At 40.8% G+C, this 14252-nt stretch overlaps 1 protein-coding gene across 1 annotated transcript; it reads right to left on the bottom strand.

The window, feature by feature from the left end:
• Positions 1-1023: 1023 nt before the first annotated feature.
• On the bottom strand, positions 1024-10112 carry LOC139371090 (MAP kinase-activated protein kinase 2-like). Its single transcript, XM_071111154.1, has 10 exons — positions 9162-10112; positions 5206-5345; positions 4799-4863; positions 4605-4684; positions 4327-4453; positions 4079-4154; positions 3629-3753; positions 3337-3422; positions 3176-3256; positions 1024-1611 (listed from the first exon to the last, which is right to left on the bottom strand). The coding sequence occupies exons 1-10, from the start codon at positions 9435-9437 to the stop codon at positions 1402-1404; spliced, it is 1266 nt and encodes a 421-aa protein (XP_070967255.1). The 5' UTR covers positions 9438-10112; the 3' UTR covers positions 1024-1401.
• Positions 10113-14252: the final 4140 nt, after the last annotated feature.

Genomic DNA, 14252 nt, shown 5'->3' with positions numbered 1-14252 from the left:
GTACACTGCTTCGAAGTAAGCTGCTTAGCAATTTCGAAGCATGCCTCAGAGCTCCAGTATCAAACGTAACATCACTTTTATTTAGGATAATACCATACGTATTTCACAAGGCCTTATTTTGAGGGCCTAGTTTTCCCTAATATACAGGGGCCTGAAACTCATACACATCCCTTTGAACCAAAACCATGCCCATCATATTTCCCAGCATGCTGTATTGCAGGTTTATTTTTTAGAATTGTTTTAATAGCTATGTTTAATAGCTATGTTTGCATGTACATTGATTAATCTTATGCTACACAAAGATAAATAACATACATTTTTCTAAACTAATCTAATCAATTAGTTCGATCGCTGGAAGAATGTTCAGGCCTCGCTGTTGCTCAATGACTGACAAAACATTTGAGACCCTGATGTTCATCAATTGCCATCTTAAATGATTAACCAAGATCTAAAATGATCGGTGAAGAACCATAGGCTATGACGGTGATGTAAAGAGTGATGTAATGCATGATGTAAAAAAAATCTGGAAACTAAACAGTCTGTTTAGCTTGATATTTGTATTACTTTCATTCTTTTGATTGATAAATGTTAATGTTCATCATGTAAAAAAAAATAACTTCAATCATTAAGTATTTAATTCTAGGCTATTAAGATTCCTATCTGAAAGCCCTCCAAACCATGTGCTAATTATATTTAGACTAAACTAACTTCTAGTTTTTGGTTCTTCATCAAAAAAAGTTTATTTTTTATTTAACTTTTCTGAGACCTGTATTTGAATATCAAAGGAAATAGTTACCTTTTAATTGATTCTCTATATTCGACTACTTCAAGTATTTGAAAAGTTGGTCATTTCAAATAAACTACAAAATACAACAGTTTTTCTCTCTCACACGCATCAGTCACTTAAACAGTCATGCATACACATACAGAAATGTGCATGAGGAAGGGGAGGTACTGTACTCCATGTGAGACCACATCCTCATACATGACACATTCAGACCCAAACAAAGTAATACAAACTTCTTTAGAAACAAAAATTTATTTCATGAAAATAATAGCAGTAAATAAACATGACATCTACAAAACAAAAGCAATTATATTATAGATCAGTCTGATTAACTGAGCTGGAATCTCGTATGAGCTGGTGACAGAACAAGTAAAGGACAGAGAAAAGCCTTATCTTTCTGATTACTACCAACAGAGGGCAAATTGCTGCCATCTCAATCTTGGTGTGGTCCAATTAAACACTTATTTTGACCAATAACGAGAATAGTTTTCCTGACCACAAGATCTGATTAATTCCCGAAACAACTTGTGATCAGGGCCCTGGTGAATATTGGTCCAAATAATGTCCTTAATATAACACCCCCTCCTCCCTCTCCCTTCCCTCCCCTCAAACTCTCACTGGCTGTTACAAACCATTGCTCCGACTACTCCTTCACCCCCTCCTCCCCCACCACCTCCCCCTCCTCCCCCCTCTCCCTCAGCCTGCCCAGCACCAGGTCTATTGCGTCTCTTATTGAGCAGCGGGTTGTTGGACGTGTCCAGGTCTTTGATCTTCACCTGGTCATAGTCTACACGCATGGTGGCCAGGGCACTGGTCATCTCTTCCTGTAGGCAGACAGTACAGATACAGCGCTTTCAGAAATGATGCATACCCTTTGACTTATTCCACATTTTGTGTTACATCCTGAATTCAAATTAAATATTTTTTTCACCCTTCCAAACACAATACCAGATACGGTAATGACAAAGTGAAAACATGTTTTTAGAAATCTTTGCATATTTATTGAAAGTTAAATACAGAAATATCTAATTTACTGTACACAAGTATTCACATCCCGGAGTCATGTTAGAATCACCTTTGGCAACGATTACAGCTTTAAGAGGTTTGAACACCTGGATTGTACAATATTTGCACATTCTTTTAAAAATGATTCAAGCTCTGTCAAGTTGGTTGTTGATCATTGCTAGACAGCCATTTTCAAGACGATTTTAAGTCCACTGTAACTAGGCCACTCAGGAACATTCAATGTCGTCTTGGTAAGCAACTCCAGTGTATATTTGGCCTTGTGTTTTAGGTTATTGTCCTGTTGTAAGATGAATTTGTCTCCCAGCAGACTGACCCAGGTTTTCCTCTAGGATTTAGCCTGTGCTTTGCTCCGTTTTCATTTATTTTCATCCTAAAAAAATCTCCCTAGTCCTTTGCCGATGACAAGCATACCCATACCATGATGCAGTCAACCTCATGCTTGAAAATATGAAGAGTGGTAATCAGTGTTGTGTTGGATTTGCTCCAAACATAAAACGTTGTATTCAGAACATAAAGTTAATTTCTTTGCCACATTTGTTGCAGTTTTACTTTCGTGCCTTATTCCAAACCAGATGCATGTTTTGGAATATTTGTACAGGCTTTCTTTTCACTCCGTCATTTAGGTTAGTATTGTGGAGTAACTACAATGTTGTTGATCCATCCTAAGTTTTCTATCACAGCCATAAAACTCTTGCTTGTCTTTCTGGCAACTGAGTTAGGAAGGATGCCTCTCTTTGTAGTGACTGGGTGTATTGATACACCATCCAAAGTTTAATTAATAAATTCACCATGCTCGAAGGGATATTCATTACCCATCTACCAATAGGTGACCATATTTGCGAGACATTGGAAAACCACTCTGGTCTTTGTGGTTAAATCTGTGTTTAAAATTCACTGCTCGACTGAGGGACATTACAGATAATTGTATGTGTGGAGTACAGAGACGAGTCACTCTAAAACGATGTTAAACACTATTATTGCACACAGAGTGAGTCCATGCAACTTGTTTTGTGACTTGTTTATTCCTGAGCATATTTAGGCTTGCCATAAAGGCTTGAGTAGTTATTTTCATTTTAAATGAATTTGTAAAAATGTCTAAACATTAAATCCACTTTGAAATTAGGAGGTATTGTGTGTATGCAGTGACACAAAATCGAAATGTAACCCATTTAAAATTCAGTTTAACACAAAATGTGGAAAAAGTCAAGGGGCGTGAATACTTTCTGAAGGTGCAGTGTGGGTCTTGTAAATATAGTGTTTACCACCCCCTAATGGCTTCTTAGTTTTAGATTAAATTGGCCCATTGATATGCAGTTTTTCTTATTACCACAGTGTCCGTATTTTACAGTTCTCTAGTCTCACCTTGACATCGTCCCACAGTTCTCTGTCCTCTGTCAGAACACGGGACGTGTGCAGAGGAGTCGGAGGGACCACCATCGACTGCTGTAATGTCAACACACACACACAGTGTAAATGAGAGTCATATTATCCACAGCACTCAGACATGCAGTAGTAATACTCACATTGATCCAAGGGTGGTTCATGAAGTGCCCGATGGTCATCCTCTCGTTAGGGTCTGTCTTCAGCAGCTGGTTGATCAGCTGTTTGGCTACAGAGGTAAAGGTCATAGGTCAACAAGCATAGTAAATAAAACATGATCAGGTAAACTAGTCAAGATGCTTATCAAAGGACCTACAAATCACAACCGTAGAAAAATCTGTCAAATATTTGGAACTTAGCAGAACATAGTTTGTCTTGCAGTGAAGCATCTCCCTCTACTATAGACCACCCCCAGTTTTCTGTCTCTAGTCTGACCTTCCTCAGACACTTCCGCCCACTCAGGGTTGGGGAACTTGTACTGGCCCATCCTGATCCTCTGCTTCATCCCTGGAGAGATGGCCTGGCCAGTGTTAGAGTAGAATGGAGGGAACCCACATAGCCTGGGGACACAGCACACTCTTCAACATGAGAATAGAGCAACTACAGCTACTGTATGCACTCCAACTGGACACTCATTGAACAGTCATTCATACTATATACAAGGAGGGAGAGAAGGAGAGGGGGAAAGCAAGTGGACCATGAGAAGCTTAGTGTTAAAAGAGAGGTAGTAGAGAGAAATGAGGGTGTAAATGAGGCCCAGGGGTGAACAGTAGGGGGAGTGAGAGTGAATGAGAGGCCTGTGACTTGATTCTCACACACAAACAGACACACTTACAGACACACTCACTGACACACTTATAGCACACAGACACACTAGGTACTCACAGGATGTACATGATCACGCCCAGAGACCACATGTCACACGACTTGTCATACTTCTCTGGACCAAGCACCTCGGGGGCTGATAGACAGACATTGAGACAGAGACCAAGACACCAAGAGACAACCAGTCAGGCAGACAGACAGGGACAATATGATGGGTAAAAGTCAACCATAATACTTTATAGCCTACACACCATTCACATCCGGATAGTATACTACACCACTACTGGTGTAACAGACCCAACACTCACCAACATAGTAGGGGGTGTAACAGGGTGTCTGGAGGGAGTTGTGGAGGGTGGTCTCCTTGGCAAAGCCAAAGTCAGTTAGTTTCAGAACGCAATTGGTCTCCTTGGTGGTGTACAGCAGATTTTCAGGCTGTTGTGTGTGTGTGGAGGGAGGGAGGGAGGTGTAAAAAAGAAAGCAATAAGTACATCACTAAAACCACCAGAGGTAAATACATGCCTGTCAGCGAGTGTCAGGTGAAAAATAAAATGATGTAAATGTGTGTCTAGGAGTAGAGTCCCACCTTGACATCTCTGTGAGCTATGTCCATGTGGTGGAGGTACTCGATGGCCGTGCCTATGTCCCTCATGATCTCCGCAGCCTCTGATTAAAAGCCATGACATATGAATCTGATTAACAAAATGCGCACATCTATAGGGTCACTGTAAATAATTGAGCACTGTAAATAATACAACACAGTTCCCCATCATAACTCACCTCTCTCTGTGAACGCCTGGTCCCCTCTGGCCTGAATGTGACTGAACAGCTCCCCTCCTTCCATACTGAGCCAGGAACAACAACACGAGAGACAGATCAGAGCTTCTCAACAAGAGAACAAAGCCATCAATTAAACAAGAACAGCCTTGTCCCTTAGTAATTACCAGGCAATTACTGAGCCCAATCAACTAATTCTAAGCATAATGACCAAGAAAGTGAACTGGGACATATTTGATGTTTATGTAAACTTTCATTTGGCCAGGAGTTTTTCCTGACCACGTGACCTAACCAGGAAAAATTCCTGGCCCTATTAATTAGTTACGGTTTTAAAGTCTGACATGCTAGAAAAGCTAAGAGGATTCATTACACAAATGCATTCTGGTCTATGTAGTCTCTATGGTCCTCACCACTCCATGATGATAAGCAGGCATTTCTTCCCCTGGTGCATGTTCTCATAAAGGCTGAGGATGTGAACGATGTATGGGCCCCCCGACACTCTCCAATGCAGCTCTACCTCTCGCCGCGCCTTAGGACAATCATACAGAATCTGCCCCCAGAAGAAGGGTGGGTATAGAAACAGAGACGAAGAGAGAGAACAATGGGCATGTTTCGGAAGCACATTTACTATGACTAGGTATGATGATGGATGCAGCATGCATCTGTAGTGGAACGTAGGCATCTATGCAACATGTACAGTATCAGTCAAAATTTTGGACACACCTACTCATTCCAGGGTTTTTCTTAATTTTTAAATATTTTCTACATTATAGAATAATAGTGAAGACGTCAAAACTATGAAATAACATATATGGAATCATGTAGTATCCAAAAAGTGTTAAACAAATCAAAATATCTTGCTGTGACAAGGTAGGGTTGGTATACAGAAGATAGCTATTTGGTAAAGACCAAGTCTATATTATGGCAAGGACAGCTAAAATAAGCAAAGAGAAACAACAGTCCATCATTACCTTAAGACATGAAGGCCAGTGAATACGGAACATTTCAAGAACTTTGAAAGTTTCTTCAAGTGAATTTACAAAAACCATCAAGCACTATGATGAAACTGGGTCTCATGAGGACCGCCAGAGGAAAGGAAGACCCAGATTTACCTCTGCTGCAGAGGATAAGGTCATTAGAGTTACCAGCCTCAGATTGCAGCCCAACTAAATGATTCAGAGTTCAAGTTACAGACAACTGTTCAGAGGAGACTGCGTGAATCAGGCCTTCATGGTCGAATTGCTGCAAAGAAACCACTACTAAAGGACACCAATAAGAAGAAGAGACTTGCTTGGGACAAGAAACACAAGCAATGGACATTGGACCGGTGGAAATCTGTCATTTGGTCTGATGAGACCAAATTTGAGATTTTTGGTTCCAACAGCCGTGTCTTTGTGAGGACACAGAGTAGGTGAACGGATGATCTCCACGTGTGGTTCCCACCGTGAAGCATGGAGGAGGAGGTGTGATGGGGTGGGGGTGCTTTGCTAGTGGCACTGTCAGTGATTTATTCAGAATTCAAGGCACACTTAACCAGCATGGCTGCCACAGTATTCTGCAGCGATACGCCATCCCATCTGGTTTGCGCTTAGTGGGACTATCATTTGTTTCTCAACAGGACAATGACCCAACACACCTCCCAGGCTGTGTAAGGACTAGTTGACCAAGAAGGAGAGTGATGGAGTACTGCATTAGATGACCTGGCCTCCACAATCCCCCGACCTCAACCCAATTGAGATGGTTTGGGATGAGTTGGACTGCAGTGTGAAGGAAAAGCAGCCAACAAGTTCTCAGCATATGTGGGAACTCCTTCAAGACTGTTGGAAAAGCATTGCTCATGAAGCTGGTTGAGAGAATGCCAAGAGTGTGCAAAGCTGTCATCAAGGCAGAAGAATCTCAAAAATAAAATAAATGTGGATTTGCTTAACACTTTTTTGGTTACTACATGATTCCATATGTGTTATTTCATAAGTTTGATATCTTCACTATTATTCTATAATGTAGAAAATAGTACAAAATAAAGAAACCCTGGAATAAGTAGGTGTGTCCAAATGTTTTGACTGGTACTGTCTATCCTGTGTGAGTGTGTTTTTGAGTGCATGTGCCCATGTTGTCTATAACCACTCACAGGTCTTGGAGGAATTGATCAAGGGTATAATAACAGCCTTAATCAGGTTAAAATCGCTGAATCTTAGTCCCACATCTCTCTCTCACCTATCTTTGATACTTTCTCTCTCTCTCACACACACACACAGAGTCTCTTCATATTCTCACGTAAGTGAATCTATCATTACAAATAAAATCTGGACCCTTCATTCATATTAATTTGCTTGTCAGGACGATTCCCTCAAGAGCTTTTAAAATGAATGCTGCCTTTTATTAGTGCATTCAAACTCTGCATTCAAAGTGTACCAGTAATAACAACCTTGCAATGTGATTGGATGTAAGGATGGGAGGGATCCCCAGACACCACAGCCAGATAAACTAGCTTATCTTCTGTCTGTGACAGGATGCAGTGCATGGTGGGACAGGGAGGAGAGGGCAGGTTGAGATTAAACTGTTTATAGAGGAGTAACCTAATACTCTGCTGAAAACATTGTCCACAAATACTTGAAGAGCACACTTATGAAAGAATGTATACACTTGTGCCAGTACAACTGATCATACTCAACACATTTCATTGATCTATCTTTTCATCCTTTCATTTCATTGATCTACCTGGACAAAAAGAATAGGGACCTATTTTGGAGGTTGAGACTGTTCCATTGAAAACATATCCATAGGCTTTCTGTTATTGTTTTCTCAAGAATACTTCTGGTGACCCATTATTCTGGTTTTGAATTTGCATAACCTGTTGACCTAGCACTGTTTCCAAGTTGCTCACTATTCCAGTGGTTGAACTTCAAAGAACAGAAGAAAAACATTCCCCACTGGGCACAGATGTCAATTCAATGTCTATTCCGCATTGGTTCAACGTCATTTCATTAAAATGACGTGGAAACAACGTTGATTTAACCAGTGTGTACCCAGTGGGTGACCACAGATCCCCCTATGTCCAGAAAGGATAGATAGAACTTAGAGCACATGCCAAGGCATAACTTAAGGAAAGGGATGGGGAACATCTGGTCCAGGTGGGTTGCATTCTGTGCAGGCTTTTGTTCCAGCCCAGCATGAACACACACCAGATTTGAGTTGAATCAGGTATGTGAGAGCTCGGTTGGAACAAAAGCCTGCACACCAGAGTAGATCCTCTCTAGATGGAACATAGAATCAGTCCAGACAGAGCATGTCATTGTCCATACAACATGACAATGACTACTGGCACTAACAACCTACCCTCTGTGTAAGACACGGTCCCACACAGTACATCACTATCTCTTCCCAGACTCATCCACTGTCTGTCTGGACAGGAGTCGAGTTAGCTTAAAGCGCTGCACTTTTACCGCTGGTGGCTCCTCTCCAAACCTGGCTCACAGAGAGACAGTTATCTATTGGTGTTATTAGTGCTTAAGTGGACCTCTTTACAAGAAGAACAGGCACCAGTCAAAGAAACACACTCTCTCTCTGACTCTCTATATCCTCTTGTTTGTTGATACAGTAAATGTAGCAGAGGGAAGAAGTGGGACAGAATGTGACAGTAAGTGACAACCTCTGTAACCTCTGCACACCAGATGCATGCTGTATACTGTAACCATGCCAAAATATGTCAATATGTCAATCAGTTTTTAGCATTATAATATAATATAATATATATATATATATAATAATGTCCTCCTTCATACAACACCCCACCCCACATCAGACAAATTAAGTAATTCCAAATAAAGGAGTCCCATTGGGGAAAGTGAGCTGCAAAACTGAATGCCAAAATGTGCGAGGGGCTGCCTTAATCAACATCCATGTCATCGGTGCGCAGGGAGCCGCTGTTGTAGGGGGGTTGGTTAACTGCTTTGCTCATGGGCAGAACGGCAGATTATTTGATCCAGCAACCTTTTGGTTACTATCCCAATGCTCTTAACTGCTAGGCTACCTGTCGCCCCTGGTATCAAACCGCAAAGAAGGATGAGAGATCTAGGAAACGACTGTCTAAGATGGAGGAGTAGTGAATAATTGATGACTATTCTCCCTCTTATCGTCACTATTGTAAATACATCCTCAAGTTCCCTTTAATTTACATCAGAGGATAAGAAAAGAAAGCAAGCAAGACCTCAAATACTTGGTGCCACTTGGGTCTGGTGACTGATGGTCTCTCTCGCTCTCTTGCTCAAATTAAATTCAAGGTGCTTTATTGGCATGTGAAACATATTTTTACATTAACAAAGCAAGTGAAATGGATCACACACACACACACACACACACACACTACCTTGAGGGCACACTTCTCCCCTGTCTTCTTGCAGTAGCATTCCATCACCTTCCCACTGATACCCAGTCCTAGTACTTGAGTTGTTATTTTGTAGTCCTCTGTGACTGCGTTGCGTTTGAACTCCAGTTTTGACTGGGCAGGCAGTTGGAAGAGTGTGGGGTCGCTAAGGGTGTCCCTGCCTGGGATGTGTAGAATGCTTCCACTCGGCGTCCCCTGGAGCTGAGGCTCGGATTGGTTGGCTGACTGCCTCTCTTCTCCGTTACCATTGTGTTGCATGATGTGTTTCTTGCGGTTCAATCCCACCCCCCTGCTCTCCACGGAAACAGACAGAGAGAGAGAGAGAGATGCAGTGGTGTCCCCTCCCCGTCCAATGTCCAGCAGCAGCCTCACGTTCCCTTTCTCCCCCCAGCTCCGAGACGAAATGGCAATTTTTCAGATTCCTTTCTCGATTTTACTTTCAATTATGAAGCAAAAATAGGCGAATTATTCCACAGTAGGCTTATTTCTTTCGAGGAATAGCTACCCTATAATAATATTGGCACATTGACCAAATAAGACGTTTTTGCATTGCATGTCTAGAATAGTTAGTTATATGAAGCATTTTGAACTTCACTCTAAAAGAACATTCTAATTTGTGGTATAGTTAACAATCAATTATGCTAAATTTGAGTTTGTATTAAAATAAACGGAACACAGGTAACGTTAAATGTGCAACAGCAAATACATTTGTACCTGATGTCCAGTTTAGTAGGAATTGACCAAAATGCGCATTACATTTCCTGTAAAATCAGCGGCCAAATTTTTTAAAAGATAACAGTCCTCGGTCCAGTTCCCTATCCTCTAAGTTATTATTCTTTCCGTTATTTTCCTCTCCGTTATTTTCCTCTCCTGTGCCCTTATCTGGGGCTACACAAAACTCTTCAACTCCCCTTACGTCAGCGCAGCACGGCTCAAGTTTATTCACACGGCCCTCAACTCTTAAAGGAGCCGCCACACGCAAAGACGGGCGGCCAGTAGGGCATCCCACTGGGCACAAACATAAATTCATTGCCCATTTTAACTAGGCAAGTCAGTTAAGAACAAATTCTATTGACGCTGGGCCAATTGTGCACCACCCTATGGGACTCCCAATCACAGCCAGTTGTGACACAGCCTGGAATTTAACAGGGTATTTAGTGACACCTTTAGCACTGAGATGCAGTGCCTTAGACCACTAAACCACCCGGGAGCCCTATTCCACATTGGTTCAAAGTACTTTTGAAACAGCGTTGATTCAACCAGTGTGTAGGATGTGGCATAGATTTTTGTTTTAACAAAAAGTTGAATAGGACTAAAAATGCTGGTCAGTCACAGAAGTAGTCTTTGGTATTAGACATTGTAACTGCATGTCATAACCTACGTATGACATTATGTACTGCTTTATCTTCAGGACATTCTTGAGAGACACCTCTGACTGGAGATTTACTCTATATTACATGGTCTCAGAAATTTGTGAGAGGCACACATCTCACAGCACATTCTCCAGTGTTATATCAACACTGAAAGAGTGGGACCATATACACACTGGAACCAGTGTTAAATTAACACACTGCTTAGTGTTAAACCTTATTCAGATATTTCCAAAGAGTGCCTTGCCTTTCGAGTGAATTGCAGAGTTACCAGAAATATTCTGTGCAATGGACTTATCAATAAATATGTTAAAGTTATATATATATATTATTGAACACAATATCATACGTATTTCATAAGGTCTTATTTTGAGGGTCTAGTTTTACTTTTATATCTATCAATATCTGTATTTTTTTGACACCAACCTCCAAAAAGCAAGTTCTGTAGGTTCTAGTTTTCACTAATCTTTATTAATGTCCAGTCGTGTGGTCCAGTTCTCATAGCTTTCACTAATCTTTATTAATGTCCAGTCGTGTGGTCCAGTTCTCATAGTTTTCACTAATCTTTATTAATGTCCAGTCGTGTGGTCCAGTTCTCATAGTTTTGACTAATCTTTATTAATGTCCAGTCGTGTGGTCCAGTTCTCATAGTTTTCACTAATCTTTATTAATGTCCAGTCGTGTGGTCCAGTTCTCATAGTTTTGACTAATCTTTATTAATGTCCAGTCGTGTGGTCCAGTGCGGCAAGGAAAGACCTAGTTAAGCTGCAGCTGGCCCAGAACAGAGCGGCATGTTTTGCTCTTCATTGTAATCAGAGGGCTGATATAAATACTATGCATGCCAGTCTCTGGCTAAGAGTTGAGGAGAGACTGTCTGCATCACTTCTTCTTATAAGAAACATTAATGTTTTTTTATTTTACCTTTATTTAACTAGGCAAGTCAGTTAAGAACAAATTCTTATTTTCAATGACGACCCAGGAACAGTCCAGGAACAACTGCCTGTTCAGGGGCAGAACGGCAACCTTGTCAGCTCGGGGGTTTGAACTTGCAACCTTCCGGTTACTAGTCCAACGCTCTAACCACTAGGCTACCCTGCCGCTGTTGAAAATCCCAAATTGGTTGCATAATCAACTTACACACAGCTCTGACACACACACTTATCCCACCAGACATGCCACCAGGGGTCTTCTCATAGTCCCCAAATCCAGAACAAATTGAAGAAAATGTACAGTATTATATAGAGCCCTTATTGCATGGAACATCCTTCCATCTCATATTGCTCAAATAAACAGCAAACTTGGTTTCAAAAAACCGATAAAGCAACACAACAACGCCTCTCTCCTATTTGACCTAGATAGTGTGTGTATACATTTATATGTAGGCCACATATGCCCTTTTAAAAATGTATGTAGTTCTGTCCTTGAGCTGTTCTTGTCTAATAATGTTCTGTATTATGTTTCATGTTTTGTGTGGACCCCATTAAGAGTGGCTGCTGTTTTTGTAACAGCTAATGGGGATCCTAATAAAAATACCAAATACCAAATGTATACAGTGCATTCGGAGAGTATTTAGACCCCTCACCTTTTTCCACATTTTGTTACGTTACAGCCTTATTCTAAAACTGATTAAATAACAAAAAATCCTCAGCAATCTACACTAGAGGTCGACCGATTAATCAGAATGGCCGATTTAATTAGGGCTGATTTCAAGTTTTCATAACAATCGGAAATCGGTCATTTTGGACGCCGATTTTGCAGATGTTTTTATTTTATTTTATTTTTACACCTTTATTTAATCTTTATTTATCTAGGCAAGTCAGTTAAGAACACGTTCTTATTTTCAATGACGGCCTAGGAATGGTGGGTTAACTGCCTTGTCCAGGGGCAGAATTACAGATTTTTACCTTGTCAGCTCAGGGATTCAATCTTGCAACCTTACGGTTAACTAGTCCAACGCTCTAACCTCCTGCCTCACGAGGAGCCCGCCAGTTACGCGAATGCAGTAAGAAGCCAAGGTAAGTTGCTAGCTAGCATTAAACTTAATCAATCATAATCTCTAGTTATAACTAGGCGTGTCCTGCTTTGCATATAATCGATGCAGTGTGCATTCGCGAAAAAGGACTGTCGTTGCTCCAATGTGTACCTAACCAGAAACACCAATGCCTTTCTTAAAATCAATACACAGAAGTATATATTTTTAAACCTGCATATTTAGCTCAAATAAATCCAGGTTAGCAGGCAATATTAACCAGGTGAAATTGTGTCACTTCTCTTGCGTTCATTGCACGCAGAGTCAGGGTATATGCAACAGTTTGGGCCGCCTGGCTCCTTGCGAACTAATTTTCCAAAATTTTACGTAATTATGACATAACATTGAAGGTTGTGCAATGTAACAGAAATATTTAGACTGATGGATGCCACCCGTTAGATAAAATACGGAACGGTTCCGTATTTCACTGAAAGAATAAACGTCTTGTTTTCGAGATGATCGTTTCCGGATTCGACCATATTAATGACCTAAGGTTCGCATTTCTGTGTGTTATTATGTTTTAATTAAGTCTATGATTTGATAGAGCAGTCTGTCTGAACGAGGGTAGGCACCAGCAGGCTCATAAGCATTCATTCAAACAGCACTTTTGTGCGTTTTGCCAGGAGCTCTGCTGTTTATGACTTCAAGCCTATCAACTCCCGAGATTAGGCTGGTGTAACGATGTGATGTGAAATGGATAGCTAGTTAGCGGGGTGCACGCTAATAGTGTTTCAAACGTCACTCGCTCTGAGACTTGGAGTAGTTGTTCCCTTTGCTCTGCATGGGTAACGCTGCTTCGAGGGTGGCTGTTGTTGTTGTGTTCCTGGTTCGAGCCCAGGTAGGAGCGAGGAGAGGTACGGAAGCTATACTGTTACACTGGCAATAATAAAGTGCCTATAAGAACATCCAATAGTCAAAGGTATATGAAAAACAAATGGTATAGAGAGAAATAGTCTTATAATTCCTATAATAACTACGACCTAAAACTTCTTACCTGGGAATATTGAAGACTCATGTTAAAAGGAACCACCAGCTTTCATATGTTCTCATGTTCTGAGCAAGGAACTTAAACGTTAGCTTTCTTACATGGCACATATTGCACTTTTAATTTATTCTCCAACACTTTGTTTTTGCATTATTTAATCCAAATTGAACATGTTTCATTATTTATTTGAGGCTAAATTGATTTTATTGATGTATTATATTAAGTTAAAATAAGTGTTCATTCAGTATTATTTGTAATTGTCATTATTACAAATACATTTCAATAATCAGCCGATTAATCGGTATCGGCTTTTTTTGTCCTCCAATAATCGGTATCGGTGTTGAAAAATCAGAATCGATCGACCTCTAATCTACATACAATACCCCATAAAGACAAACTGAAACAGGTTTTTAGAAAAACAGAAAGGTTTGTAAACAATTGTTTACAGACAGATTACTTCACTTATAATTCACTGTATCACAATTCCAGTGGGTCAGACGAGATATTTTGAGTGAAAACCTCCTTCCATCAGCAAGGGCATTGAAGATGAAACGTGGCTGGGTCTTTCAGCATGACAATGATCCCAAACACACCGCCCGGGCAACGAAGGAGTGGCTTCGTAAGAAGCATTTCAAGGTCCTGGAGTGGCCTAGCCAGTCTCCAGATCTCAACCCCATAGAAAATCTTTG

Source organism: Oncorhynchus clarkii, chromosome 17, assembly GCF_045791955.1.
Source record: "Oncorhynchus clarkii lewisi isolate Uvic-CL-2024 chromosome 17, UVic_Ocla_1.0, whole genome shotgun sequence".
Lineage (NCBI taxonomy): Eukaryota > Metazoa > Chordata > Actinopteri > Salmoniformes > Salmonidae > Oncorhynchus > Oncorhynchus clarkii.
Note: the sequence above shows the minus strand (reverse complement) of the source record. Positions and strands in the feature narration are given on the sequence as shown.